We start from the raw sequence: 13,620 nt of genomic DNA, 5'->3' as shown, positions 1-13,620 counted from the left end.
AATGTGACGATATAAAAATATGAAGTGCAGCACTAGGCACACAGCGGCTCTTCAGTAAAGGTCAATTCCCTCTCTACCATTCCTGGTATAGTGCACGGAGAGCTGATTATGCTCTATTAACATATTTGTAGACAAACTTAAGGAAATACATCGTTTCCAGGAAAATATAAATCACAAAATTAGAAAAGTTGAGTAGATCAATTATCTTTGAAGAACTTGAAAAGAACTTAAAGATGAGTCTACCTATTCTAAAGAGGCACCAGGACCAAATGTTTTCATAGCTATGCTCTATTACCTTTTTAAAAATATATATATATTTTTTATTGTTGTTAATATTACAGATATCTTCAATCCCCCTCCTTCACCTCCCTCTTCCCAGCCTCTACCCATTCCCCCAGGTCTTCACTACCCTACTGCCCATGTCCATTGGCTGTGCATATCCTATGTAATAAAAGCCCAGCGACCGGAATGACTGCAGCCCCTCACCCCAGCCGGCCCCACCCCCCAGCGGGGACCCCCACCCTGATCCAGGGGCCCCCATCAGGGCAGGCCAGCCGGCCCCCACCCGTGCACTGAGCCTCTATCCTATGTAATAAAAGGTTAATACGCAAATAGACCTAACAGCAGAACGACCAGAACAACTGCTTGACCAGTCACTATGAGGTGCACTGACCACCTCTGGGTCCCTTTTCTTGGCCGGCAGGCTCCGATAGCCCATGGCAAATGAAGAACTGGGGGTGGGGGGTGGGGGATGCGGCACCAGATCAAGGCCCCCATCCCACCAGTCGCCCCACACACAGAGGGCAACCCGTGGTGGGGGCAGGGCAGGTGAGCAGGTGGGAATGGCCAACCTCTTGGTCCCTTCCCCCAGCCGTCAGGTTCCGATTGCCTGATGGTGAACAGGGAACTGGGGTGGGTGACGGTGGGAGATGGGGCTTACTGCGGGCAGCCAGGGAAGATGGCCCTGATCACAGGCCAGGCCTAGGGACCATACCCGTGCACAAATTTTGTGCGCTGGGCCTCTAGTAAGTATATAAATTCTTTGGTTTATCTCTTCTAGTACCCCTAACCCCTCATTGAGGTATATCAGTCTGTTCCATGCCTCCCTTTTTCAGATCTTATTTTGTTGGTCAATTCATTTTGTTCATTAGATTCCACAAATAAGTGAGATCATGTGATATTTGTCTTTCTGAGTTTGGCTTATTTTACTTAGCATAATATTTTCCATGCTGTCCCAAAGGGTAAGGGATCCCTCTTTTATACAGCTGCATAGTATTTCAGAGTGTAAATGTCCCACAGCTTTTTTTATCCATTCATCTACTGATGGGCACTTGGGCTGTTTCCAAATTTTAGCTATTATAAATAATGCTGCTATGAACATAGGGGTGAATATATTCTTTCTGATTGGTGTTTTGGGGTTTGTGGAATCGCTGGGTCAAACGGAAGTTCCATTTTTAATTTTTGGAGGAAACCCCATACTGTTTTCCATAGCGGCTGCACCAATCTGCATTTCCACCAGCATTGCCTTTTCTCCACATCCTCACCATTTTGATGATAGCCATTCTGTCAGGTATGAGGTAATATCTCATTGTGGTTTCAATTTGCTTTTCTCTGATGATTAGTGACTGAGCATTTTTTCATGTGTCTCTTGGCCATTTGTATGTTGTTTTGGAGAAATGTCTATTCAGGTCTTCTGCCCTTTTTAATTGGATTGTCTTCTTTTTGTTGAGTTGTATAAGTACTTTATATATTTTGGATATTAACCCCTTATCAGAAGTGTCATTGGCAAATATGTTCTCCCATTCAGTGGGTTCCCTTTTCAACTTGATGGTGATTTCTTTTGCTGTGTGAAAGCTTTTTATTTTAATGTAGTCCTATTTGTTTATTTTCTCCTTAGTGTCCTTTGCCCTAGGAGATGTATTCATAAACATATTGCTTTGTGAGATGTCTGAGATTTTACTGCCTGTTTTCCTCTGAGATTTTTATGGTTTCATGCCTTACATTAAGTCTTTTATCCACTTTGAGTTTATTCTTGTGTATGGTGTAAACTGATGGTCTAGTTTCATCTTTTTGCATGTGTCTGTCCAGTTTTCCCAGCACTATTTGTTGAAGAGGCTATCTTTTCTCCATTGTATGTTCTTGCCTCCTTTGTCAAATATTAATTGACTATAATGGTGTGGGTCAATTTCTGGGGTCTCTATTCTTATCTATTGGTCTATATGCCTGCTCTTGTGCCAGTACCAGGCTGTTTTGGTTATAATGGCTTTCTAGTATAGTTCGATATCTAGTATTGTGATCCCTCCTACTTTGTTCTTTTTCAAGATTGCTGAAGCTATTTGGGGTCTTTTATGGCTCCACATAAATTTTTGGAGTACTTGTTCTAGCTCTTTGAAGTATGCCATTGGTATTTTAATAGGGATTGAGTTGAATCTGTAGATTGCTTTGCGTAGTATAGACATCTTAATGATGTTAATTCTTCCAATCCATGAACATGGTATATGCGTCCATTTGTTTTTATCTTCTTCTATTTCTTTTTTCAATGTCCTATAGTTTTCCAAGCACAGGTCTTTTACCTCCTTGGTTAAGTGTATTCCTAGGTATCTTATTTTTTTGTTGCAATGGTAAATGGGATTGCTTTTTTAGTTTCTCTTTCTGAGAGTTCATTATTGGTATATAGAAATGCCATCAATTTGTGGATGTTGATTTTATATCCTGCTACCTTGCCTAAGTCATTTATTAATTCTAGTAGTTTCCTGGTGGAGTCTTTAGGGTTCTCTCTCTCTCTCTTTTAACTTATTTCTCCTTCTCCTTCTTGATTTCAGAGAGGGAGAGAGAGATCAATGATGAAAGAGAATAATTGATTGGCTGCCTTCTGCACGCCCCCTACTGAGGATCAAGCCCCCAACCCGGGCATGTGCCCTTGATCGGAATTGAACCTGGAACTCTTTAGTCTGCAGGTCGATGCTCTATCTACTGAGCCAAATCGGCTAGGGCTTTAGTGTTTTCTATGTATAATATGTCATCTGTGAATAATGACAGTTTTACTTCCCCCTTTCCAATTTGGATGCCTTTATCTCTTCTTCTTGTCTGATTGCTGTGGCTAGGACTTCCAGTACTATGTTGAATATGAGTGATGAAAGCGGATGTCCTTGTCTTGTTCCTGTTCTTAAGGAAAATGCTTTTAGTTTTTTTCTGTATATGTTTGTATGTGATTATATGAAGATAAAGGAATGGAAGGACACCAGCAAATAGTTAACATTGATTGGGAATAGTGAGGAATACTCGTCACTCTGCTCAAATGGCCACAAAAAAAAAAAAATAACATGAGTAATAATAATCTGATTTTTAAGAAAGTAAATTGCTTATGCTATAATGTAGGTGAAAAAGTAAAAGCAAAATTATAGGTAGGCTTAATCAACAATCATATAAAATATTCAAGGGAAAAAAGACTGGCAGGCAGTACAACAAAATTATCATGACAGTTGTTTTAGAGGCATTATAGTTGTTTTATTCCTCTAGATTTTCCTAATTTTCTCTAATGTAGTTTTCCTCCCTTTTGTAATTAAGTAAAATAAAAATTCTAATTCATTTTCTGTTAACTATATTTTTTATTATGTCTTAAAATTAGTGTATACAGACCATCTATCTAATAATAGGGTAATATGCAAATTGGTCAGGACACCATCACAGTAACAACCGATCAGCAGGCTGTGTGCACAGCAGGCTTGGGTGGGTGGGGACTTGCAGTGTCGGGGAAGAGGTCTGCAGCGGGGGCCTCCGTGAGCGTGCGCCGGGGGTCCTGAGGCGCGTAGAGGCCCACAGGTCTCCTCCACAGCCCGGCCTGGGGGCAGGGCCACGGCTGGGGTCTCCATGCGCCTGTGCTGAGGGTCCACAGGCCTCCGCCACGGCCCAGCCCGGGGATCCGCAGGCCTCCCCCGGCTCTGGCCTACCTTTTTGACGCAATCCATTGAGGAGCCCCGGATGGGTAGGTGGGGCCTACCTCTTTGGGGCAATGGATCGTGGGGCTGCCACACTGTGACAGGGCACAGGTCAGGCTGGGGGAATCCTCCCCTGCCCCAAGTGCATGAATTTTGTGTACCAGGCCACTAGTCTATATATAAAAGCCTAAGTGACCATTACGACCTGATGCCTGGACAACTAGCCAGTAGCAACGATGCACACTGACCACCAGGGGGCACACGCTCAATGCAGAAGCTGCCCCCTGGTGGTCAGTGCGCTCCCACAGCCACAGCCAACCTCCCACAGCCAGCCAACCTCCCATGGTCCCTACCCCCGGCTGGCCGGCCCCGATCAACCCCAATTGGGAATGGACAAGTTGGCCCCCATCAGCCCCAATTGCCGGCCAGGCCGAGGGACTCCACCCATGCACAAATTCATGCACCAGGACTCTAGTATGTATATATAGAGTGTCCCCCCAAAATGTAGATACACACTTTGAATAATTATAGTGTTTATTAAATAACATTTATTTTTTAAAAATTGAACTATCAGCTCTTAAAGTATGTATACATATTTTGGACACCCTGTATGTGAGCTTGATGATGTCCTAGCTCTGAAACTGTGTGGTTACATTTTATCTAATACTAGAGGCCTGGTGCATGAAATTTGTGCACTGGGGGTGGGGGTGGGGGGCCCCTCAGCCCGGCCTGTGCCCTCTCTCAGTCCGGGACCCCTCAGGGGATGTCTGCCTACAGGCTTAAGCCCATTCCCCCCAGGGATCAGGCCCAAGCTGGCAGTCGGACATCCCTCTCGCAGTCTGGGTCCCCTCGCTCCTTAACGCCTGCCTGCATGCTACTCCTTACCACTAGGCTCGCTGCTCCTTAGTGCTGCTGTGGAGGCGGGAGAGGCTCCCACCACTGCCGCTGCGCTCACCAGCCGTGAGCCCAGCTTCTGGCTGAGTGACACTCCCCCTGTGGGAGTGCACTGACTACCAGGGGGCAGCTCCTGTGTTGAGCATCTGCCCCCTGGTGGTCAGTGCACATCATAGCAACCAGTCTTTCTGGTCGTTCCACCATAATGGTCACTTAGGCTTTTATTATATAGTTATGAAGAGATTTTTGGTTTATTTTCAATTAGTTGTAGATTAGATAACTAAATGCTCACAAAATACTTATCCATAAAAATATGGCTTTACATTATTTCAAGATTTTTTTTCCTCAAAGAGTAAGTGAAATCATTTTTAACCATAATTTTTGAAGCAGTGTGGCTTTGTAGGCAGGCCATGTCTCTTCCCCCTTCCAGGCCTCAGTTGCTTCACCTATAAATAAAGAAGTTAAGTGAAGTAATTTTCTTAGGGCCTTTGGCTCTAACATTCTGTGAATTAATTATATTAATCACGAAATGCATTAGATACAAATAAATGATCAATTGCTAAGGAGAAGAAAGTTTTCATCTTAGTAATGATTATATCAGTTGTGAAAGATATTTATATAGCTAGGGATGATGTCCTAACTTGACATAACTTTCATGCTCACATGAAATGCTCACATTGATTAATTCTTATATGTGCCCTGATGGGGATTGAACTTGCAACCTTGGTATATTAGGACAATGCTCTAACTGACTGAGCTACCCGGCCAGGGTAGCCTTGACTTTCTTTATATCCCTCATCTATAACTATGGAGTTGTTGATCAATGCTTTTTCATCTATGTGTAACCTCCCGCCCCTGCCAACTTATTATTTTGCTTTAAAGACCTCAATATGTGAATGAAAAGTTTGAATTCTACTTTCTTGAGGTATTAACTTTCATAGGATAAATACACTCAATTAAAATGTACATTTTGATACATTTATGCATCTATATAACCACTACCACAATTAAGTAGAACATTTCTATCACCCTAAAAAATTCCCTGTATCTTTTCCTAGCTAACCCCCCACTTCCTGCCCTATGCAACTACTGATCTACATTTGGCACTATAGATATACCTTTTCTAGAGCGTGAACAAAGTTTTAATTAGTATTTTTTTCAGTCTTGGATAGCATTAAAAATGAATTTTTATTGATTTCAGAGAGGAAGGGAGAGGGAGAGATAGAAACATCAATGATGAGAGGGAATCTTTGATTGGCTGCCTCTTGCACGCCCCTTACTGGGAATCGAGCCTGCAACCTGAGCATGAAATTGAACCTGAAACCCTTCAGTCCACAGGCTGATGCTCTATCCACTGAGCTGAACCGGCTAGCGCTTGGATAGTATTCATGTATTTTGATGGTTTCAATCAGGTTTCTTAGTTGCAGGTAACAGAAAACAACTCTGGCTGATTTTAGCAGCAAGGGAATTTGTTGGAAGGATATTTAGAATGGCTGGGAGACTGGTGAACCAAGTTTGGGATTACGTGGCCAGCAACAATGCCCCAAATCATATAGCACAGTTATTCTGGTGAGGAAACCACCAAAAGCAGCAGTTTGAGTCACCTAAAGTGTATTAGCAACTTTTTAGAAAATAAAAAGTATATCAAGTATATGTGCCTTAGGAAATCCTGCAACTGTCTGTGTCAATTGGAGTGACATATCCTAGATCATGTGTCCATCACTCCTTAGCTGCAAGGCAGGCTGGAGAAACCTGGACACTTTCAGCCTCTGTAGTGGGAGGCATCTGATCAAACCTCATGAACTTGCAGCTTCATGTCTGGTGGTCACTACAAACAGGCCACATTTGAGAAGCATCTTCTGGACGTAAAGGAGCCTACAAGATGTTGAATGTGTGGATAAGGCCACCAAGGAAGTTACTGTTTAATGAAAAAGAAACAGATGTTTTGGCCTTCATACTTGCTCAAGGTTTTTCTTCTTTAGGTAATTTCCCTAAACCATAACCTGCTAATAAAATCAATGGGTCTAAATTAATTGATTTGATCCCAAAAAGAATGCACCATATTAAAAACTAGTATAATATTAACTAATGAATTTCATACTTATTCACAAAAGATTTACCTTTAAGTTTTATGCTAAATATTTATTCAATATTTTCACTCTTCTGAAATTGCATAAACCTCACCTCAAGTTGCCTCTAATAGCTGTGTTCATTTCAAGTTAACACATGAAATAAGTCCAATTACTTCACCAGATGTACCTGTTATCCCTCACTCTTTATTTCAATTGACAGGCCCAGGGAAGAAGAGATGGCTTGATCCAGGGACAATGAAGATGCAATGTTGAAGAATAAGTTGGAGGAGAGAAGCAACAGGCACCATGGAAAAAACCAAAACAAAGCAAGGTTAGATTTTTCTTGTCTTGCTTTAGGGCTCAGGATTTAAGAAATATGAGTTGTAGTATTGTCTTTCTGTTTTCTCAAAACATGATAATATGTTCATTTTACTATTCTCTTTTTCTTATCATAATGACCACAAAGAGCATAGACTTGGTGCTGGAGAAACAGAAAATGCTATTTATATAATTTTGTCTGAGCAATTATCTAATTTTTCTTAGCAATAAATTTAGAACTGCCTCAGAATAACCTGCTCAATAAGGCCAAGATACACATTCAACTAATAGACATCTAACATCTCCTATGCTAGCCTAAAAATATAAGGCTTTCTCTTTTAATCTTACCACACAGAATCAACAATATATAGAAGTATGTTCTGTTTTCAAATGAGAAAAAAGTCATAGAGAATTCAGGCTATAATCACAAAATGTCAAAGTTCAATCTGGGAGACTGGTCTGTTCCCAAGTTCTGGTTCTTGCCATGATACTAGGCTGTTGGGACATAAAATGGGCTAAGGAATCTTTACTCGGGCCTATTTTGGGCATTTTGATAATCTCAAAACATCTGGATTTTATAGGGACAGCCCTCTGTGTGCATATGTTCTGGGCTGAGGCTATGTATTACTTATGAACTTACATACTATGGCTGTTTCTCTAAGAAGGATTTACTGTATCAGCATGTCTGAGGAGAAGAATATACACATTCACATAACCAAGTGTTTGCAACCAGGGGTTGCATGTATAAACTGCTTGATTCATACAATGTGACACAATGGAGATGTAGTTAAATGGATGAGCAAGGAGCTGCATGTTTTACATGGGTTGCCTCATCTTTACGGCCCACCAATGTGATTGTGAAAGGTATATTATTCTAGGCCAATATTTTTTCTCCCTAGGTTGTAAATGGTTTTTATAACCTACTTACATCCTTTGTGTTTGACCTGTGTTTCAGTCTCTAGTGTTGCCAAGACTATTTTCTTTCTGCCTCCATCCTTCCCAGACCTTTTCCTTCAGCAATTCCCTTCTATCAACCCTCTTGCCTAGGAGAACAGCAAGGTTCACTTTCAGGGGTCCTCAAACTACGGCCCGCGGGCCACATGTGGCCCGCCGAGGACATTTATCCTGCCCGCCGGGTGCCGCTGCCTGTCCTGCTTAGCAGCCGACTCGTCCCGGGCCCGCAGTGCACATAGGAATTTGTTCATTTTTTTTTTTTTTTAACTATAGTCCGGCCCTCCAACGGTCTGAGGGACGGTGAACTGGCCCCCTGTTTAAAAAGTTTGAGGACCCCTGAAGCTGATCTGGACAGTGACAGAAAGGCAGAGTTCAGAAGTTTTGTAAGGATCAAAGGCAGGAAAAGTCAGGATATTTTACACAGGCCTCCCAAGAACAATAGGGTGACAACTGGACAGGTGCCTGGTGACTAGCAGTCTTCCTGACTGTAGAACTAACCCCTCAGTTAAACTGCAGTCAGCACCAAGAACACAAGTGAGACCCTTCATGGGTAATCACTTCTGGTAATTAATGATTGTTAATCATTCCGGTTTGGTTGAGAAACACCCCCATTCAAGTACAACATGGTTTTCTACTACAGGAGTTTTATCAGATAGGTCTGATCTGGTCATGAGGATGTAAATATAAAGTCACCTATACAATTTTATGCTTTGTTCTTATTGAATCATTGTCCTGCAGGCACAGATTTAGGGTCCTATAAGTCCCCTTATTCCCTGCATGTGTCTGAAGAGGACAGGGACAGAATGAGTAGCGTTGATTCAACAAAGCTCTTTCTCCCTACAGGAGAGAATGAACATATGCCGATGAATAATCCTTCCACACAAATTTACCAGGTAAAGACAAACAGATTGTTTTGAATAGTCCTATGTGTTATAATAATGACCGTCGTATGTATAGTTTCTTTTGGTGCTCACAAATGCTTCCACATATATTGTCATATTTATTCACTTAACAAGTTCATTGTATTTAGATAGGCAGGGTAGAGAGCACCATTCCCACTGCACTTTTGAGAAAACTGATTATTAAAGGACAACTTAACCCAGCTTATAAAATACAGTACCACCACTCCCACATCAACTCTGCTTTGCTTGCCTGCTGCCATCATCACCATGCTCAGTACACCGTGCAAAAACATTTCTATCAGAGAGGAAGAGAGAGCAAGATCTATTTTTCTTAGCTTCCTATTTTAGCAGGGAGAATTGAGAATCAGAAAGGCGTTAATATTGCAAATGCTTAAATATGGTGATAGAAAAAAATTTAGGGTAATTTAAACAATGGGGATAATTTAATTTACAAGGAAGATAAAAAAAATGGAAAACATTTTGTAATATAATTGCCATCGGGGCCACATCGGGCTACTTTGGTTATCTGAATAGTATTTATTTGGCTTCTGTAAATTTAAAGTAAATTTCTGTCCTTAAAAATATAGAAGTTTATTCTGACATAATCTGTAACGTAAAAGCAGCGTGGGCTAGGGAAACCTGTGCACTGGTGGGGTCCCTCGGCCTGGCCTGCAGGGATTGGGCCGAAACTGGCTCTCTGACATCTCCCGAGGGGTTTCGGAGGGGTCCCAGATTTCAAGAGGGCGGTTCTCGGGTGATGCACCTCAGAATCGGGCTCCCTCCTCTCTGGTTCCGGGTGCGTCACCCGAGAACCGCAGCTGCCAAGTCACCGCAGCTCGGCAGCTCCTGTATTGAGTGTATGCCCCTTGGTGGTCAGTGCACGTCATAGCTACCGGTTGCAGTCGCTTAGGCTTTTATATATGTAGAAGATAGTTACTATGTGCAAAGTCTACTGCTTGGCCTAATGGGAGATAAAACAAATGGAGCAGACATTCTCATAGATTTTTTTTTTAAATATCCGAGGATATTTTTCCATTGGTTTTTTAGAGAGAGTGGAAGAGAGGGAAAGACAGAGAGAAATATTGATGTGAGAGAAACAAATCGATTGGTTGCCTCATGCACACCCCCCCCGCACCCCCCTGACCAGGGCCCAGGCCAAGGAGAAGCCTACAACTGAGGATGTACCCTTGACTGGAATCAAACCTTGAGACTCTTTGGTCTGCAGGCTGACGCTCTATCCATTGAGCCAAACTGGCTAGAGCCATTCTCACTGATTTTTAAGTGTCCTGGTAAATACATACAAGATAGACTGTTGGAAGGATTACAACATAAGCATTGGTAAAATTCTATGAGATATGGGGGAAGGATAAGTTAATATTGACTGAAGGCTGGAAACCAGGCATTCAAGGACAAGTTTATAACTTGGTAAGTGGATATGGGAAAGGATATTTTAGGCAGAGGGACTAGCTTGAACAAAGGCCTGGAAATGAGCCTTCACTCAATGCTCATTTGATGCCTCACTTGTCCAAAACCTTCCCTGCCCACCTCCCTCTGTTAATGTCTGACCTGTGTATGGCATTTGAATGAATGTGAGTATCTCTTTAAACTCAGGTATGATTTAAAGTCTATCACAAATTCTATGTAGGTCACTCCCTGAATGTTGGCTAAATATAGCTGAGGGGGTGGCCTCATTCTCTTATTGTATCACAAATCCAAGTGCATCTGTTCACAGTGGAACAAATGAAGCAGTGGAAGTGAAGTTGGTCTATATGACATCTATGATGCTGTGATTATAACCCCATTCTTGTTTTAAAAGAACGCGTTCTAAGCCCCAATTTGTTTACTCCAAGCAACATTTAACCAAGAGAAGATGGAGAAGTTAAGAAAGAAGAGGAGGAAGAGGAAGGAGGGAAGCAGGGCAAGGTTACCTGTAATAGAATACAATCTACACTAAAATGGGAGAGCTAAATGTGAAATTTGAAGCACAATATGGCATTTCAACCACTTTATCTTCTGAATTTTCTTGATAGACCCCTCCATTCTTACATTATAGTAAATATTAACTTGTTTACTTTTGTTTTTTTACTGTCTATCTCTTTCTAGAATGTAAGCTCCAAGGGCAGGGATTTAGTACATTTTGATTTCTGTTGTATTCTCGGCATTAAGTACAGCACCTGAAATATAAAATATATTCAATAAATAATAGCTGAATGAATGAATATCTGAAAAATGTGTATATTGCTTGGAGCCAAGAGGTCTAATGCAGTCATTCAGTTTGGTACCAAATGGTAATTGTCTGGTTCTATGGAAAAAAAGAATAGATCCTCACTTCATACCCTAGTCAAAATAAACTCTAAAGTGTTTAATGGGTTAAATATAAAAAATAAAACCATAAAAGTTTAGCATTAGTGAATATTTGTCTCTGGTGTGAAATATTTAAGTGAATAAGCACTAGAAGAAATCACAATGGAAAGGCTTAGAGTTCATTCATCCACATCACAACTAAATTTTTTCCCAACATAAATATATTTTTAAAAAATTCAAAGGCAAATAAAAAAATTGGGAAAATCCCTATTAACCCTTTGTAATATTTATATATTCATACAAATCAATAAAAAAGGAAACTTCTGAGACCTCAGTAGAATATAGGCAAAGGACACAGACAATTTACCAAGGTAAAATTATAAATGGCTAATCAACAGAATAGGTTGAAGCTCAAAGAAACAGTGATTAAAACAAGGAGTATTACTGTTTTACTACCTAATTAGCAAATAATAAAATAATTAATAATATTTTTAAAAAATATTTTTATTGATTTCAGAGAGGAAGGGAGAGGGATAGAAACATCAATGATGAGAGAGAATCATTGATTGGCTGTCTCCTGCACACTCCCTATTGGGGACTGAGCCCACAACCTGGCATGTGCCCTTGACTGGAATAGAACCCAGGACCCTTCAGTCCTCAGACCAACAGTCTATCCACTGAGCCAAACCAGCTAAGACCATAATATTTAGTTTTGTTTTTCCCCCTTAATATTTAGTTTTGATGAGTGTGCATAAATTGGCAGAAACTTCAATGAAAATTATTAGTTAAAATGGAGTAAAAATGTTAAAATGGTCATACCCCAGTCGACTCTTTGTTTTTTGGAAGGACTTGACCTCCTTGATAAGAGTAAGAGATACAGAGACCCAAATCAAGTCACAGAATGTGCACTACCATCTCCCAGTTCATTCCAGGCAGAATTACTGCCAGGTCAGATGAGTTAATGTGGTTACACTGACAGCTCCTTGGCTCAGTTTGTCTCTTTTTATTTGAACTCAGATCTATTTCCTTTTCTCTCATCCTTTGTCCATTATATGTAGCTCTCCCCAAATCCACCCCTATCTCTCTTTCAGAGTCAGATTGTGTTGCTTCACTCTTTTTTTTAAAAAATAAATCTTTATTCAGATTATTACAATTATTTCTCCTTTTTCCCCCCATAGCTCCCCTCCACCCATTTCCCACCCCACCTTCTGCCCTTACCTCCCCCCCACTGTCCTCATCCATAGGTGTATGATTTTTGTCCATTCTCTTCATGAACCCTCCATACCCCTTTCCCCCTGAGAATTATCAGTCCACTCCCTTTCTATGCCCCTGATTCTATTATATTCACCAGATTATTCTGTTCCTCAGGTTTTTAATTCACTTGATTTTTAGGTTCGCTTGTTGATAGATATGTATTTGTTGTTCATAATTTTTCTCTTTACTTTTTTCTTCTTCCTCTTCTTTAAGAATACCTTTCAGCATTTCATATAATACTGGTTTGGTGGTGATGAACTCCTTCAGCTTTTTCTTATCTGTGAAGCTCTTTATCTGCCCTTCAATTCTGAATGATAGCTTTGCTGGGTAGAGTAATCTTGGTTGTAGGTTCTTGCTATTCATCACATTGAAAATTTCTTGCCGCTCCCGTCTGGCCTGCATAGTTTCTGTTGAGAAGTCAGCTGACAGTCGTATGGGTGCTCCCTTGTAGGTAATTAACTGTTTTTCTCTTGCTGCTTTTAATATTCTCTCTTTGTCTTTTGCTCTTGGCATTTTAATTATGATGTGTCTTGGTGTAGTCCTCTTTGGATTCCTTTTGTTTGGGGTTCTGTGGGCTTCCTGGACTTGTAAGTCTATTTCTTTCACCAGGTGGGGGAAGTTTTCGGTCATTATTTCTTCAAATAGGTTTTCAGTATCTTGCTCTCTCTCTTCTTCTGGCACCCCCATAATTCTGATGTTGGTACGCTTGAAGTTGTCCCAGAGTCTTCTTACATTATCTTCAACTTTTTGGATTTTTTTTTTTGCTTTTTGCTTTTCCGGCTGAGTGTTTTTTGCTTCTTTGTATTTCAATTCTTTGACTTGATTCTTGTGTTCCTCTATTCTGTTTCTGGGTCTCTGTATAATATTTTTTATTTCAGTCAGTGTATGTTTAATTTCTAGTTGGTCCTTTTTCATATCTTCGAGGGTCTCGTTATATTTATCGGCCTTTTCTAGGATATTCTTAAAAAGTCTTATAACCGTGGT

The 13,620-nt window shown here is 40.8% G+C and overlaps 1 protein-coding gene across 17 annotated transcripts in view; it reads left to right on the top strand.

The window, feature by feature from the left end:
* ARHGEF33 (Rho guanine nucleotide exchange factor 33) overlaps positions 1-13,620 on the top strand; it is a 67,683-nt gene that overhangs the window by 14,386 nt on the left and 39,677 nt on the right. For all 17 annotated transcript variants that reach the window (XM_080683096.1, XM_080683101.1, XM_080683098.1 and 14 more), the window contains 2 exons: positions 7,125-7,235; positions 9,020-9,069. In XM_080683096.1, coding sequence (XP_080539222.1) covers positions 7,211-7,235; positions 9,020-9,069 — 75 coding nt within the window. In that variant the 5' untranslated portion in view covers positions 7,125-7,210. The remainder of the gene's footprint in view (positions 1-7,124; positions 7,236-9,019; positions 9,070-13,620) is intronic.

This window comes from Plecotus auritus, assembly GCF_963455305.1.
Source record: "Plecotus auritus genome assembly, chromosome: 8".
NCBI classification, from domain to species: Eukaryota; Metazoa; Chordata; class Mammalia; order Chiroptera; family Vespertilionidae; genus Plecotus; species Plecotus auritus.
This window is presented reverse-complemented; position numbering and strand designations above follow the sequence as displayed.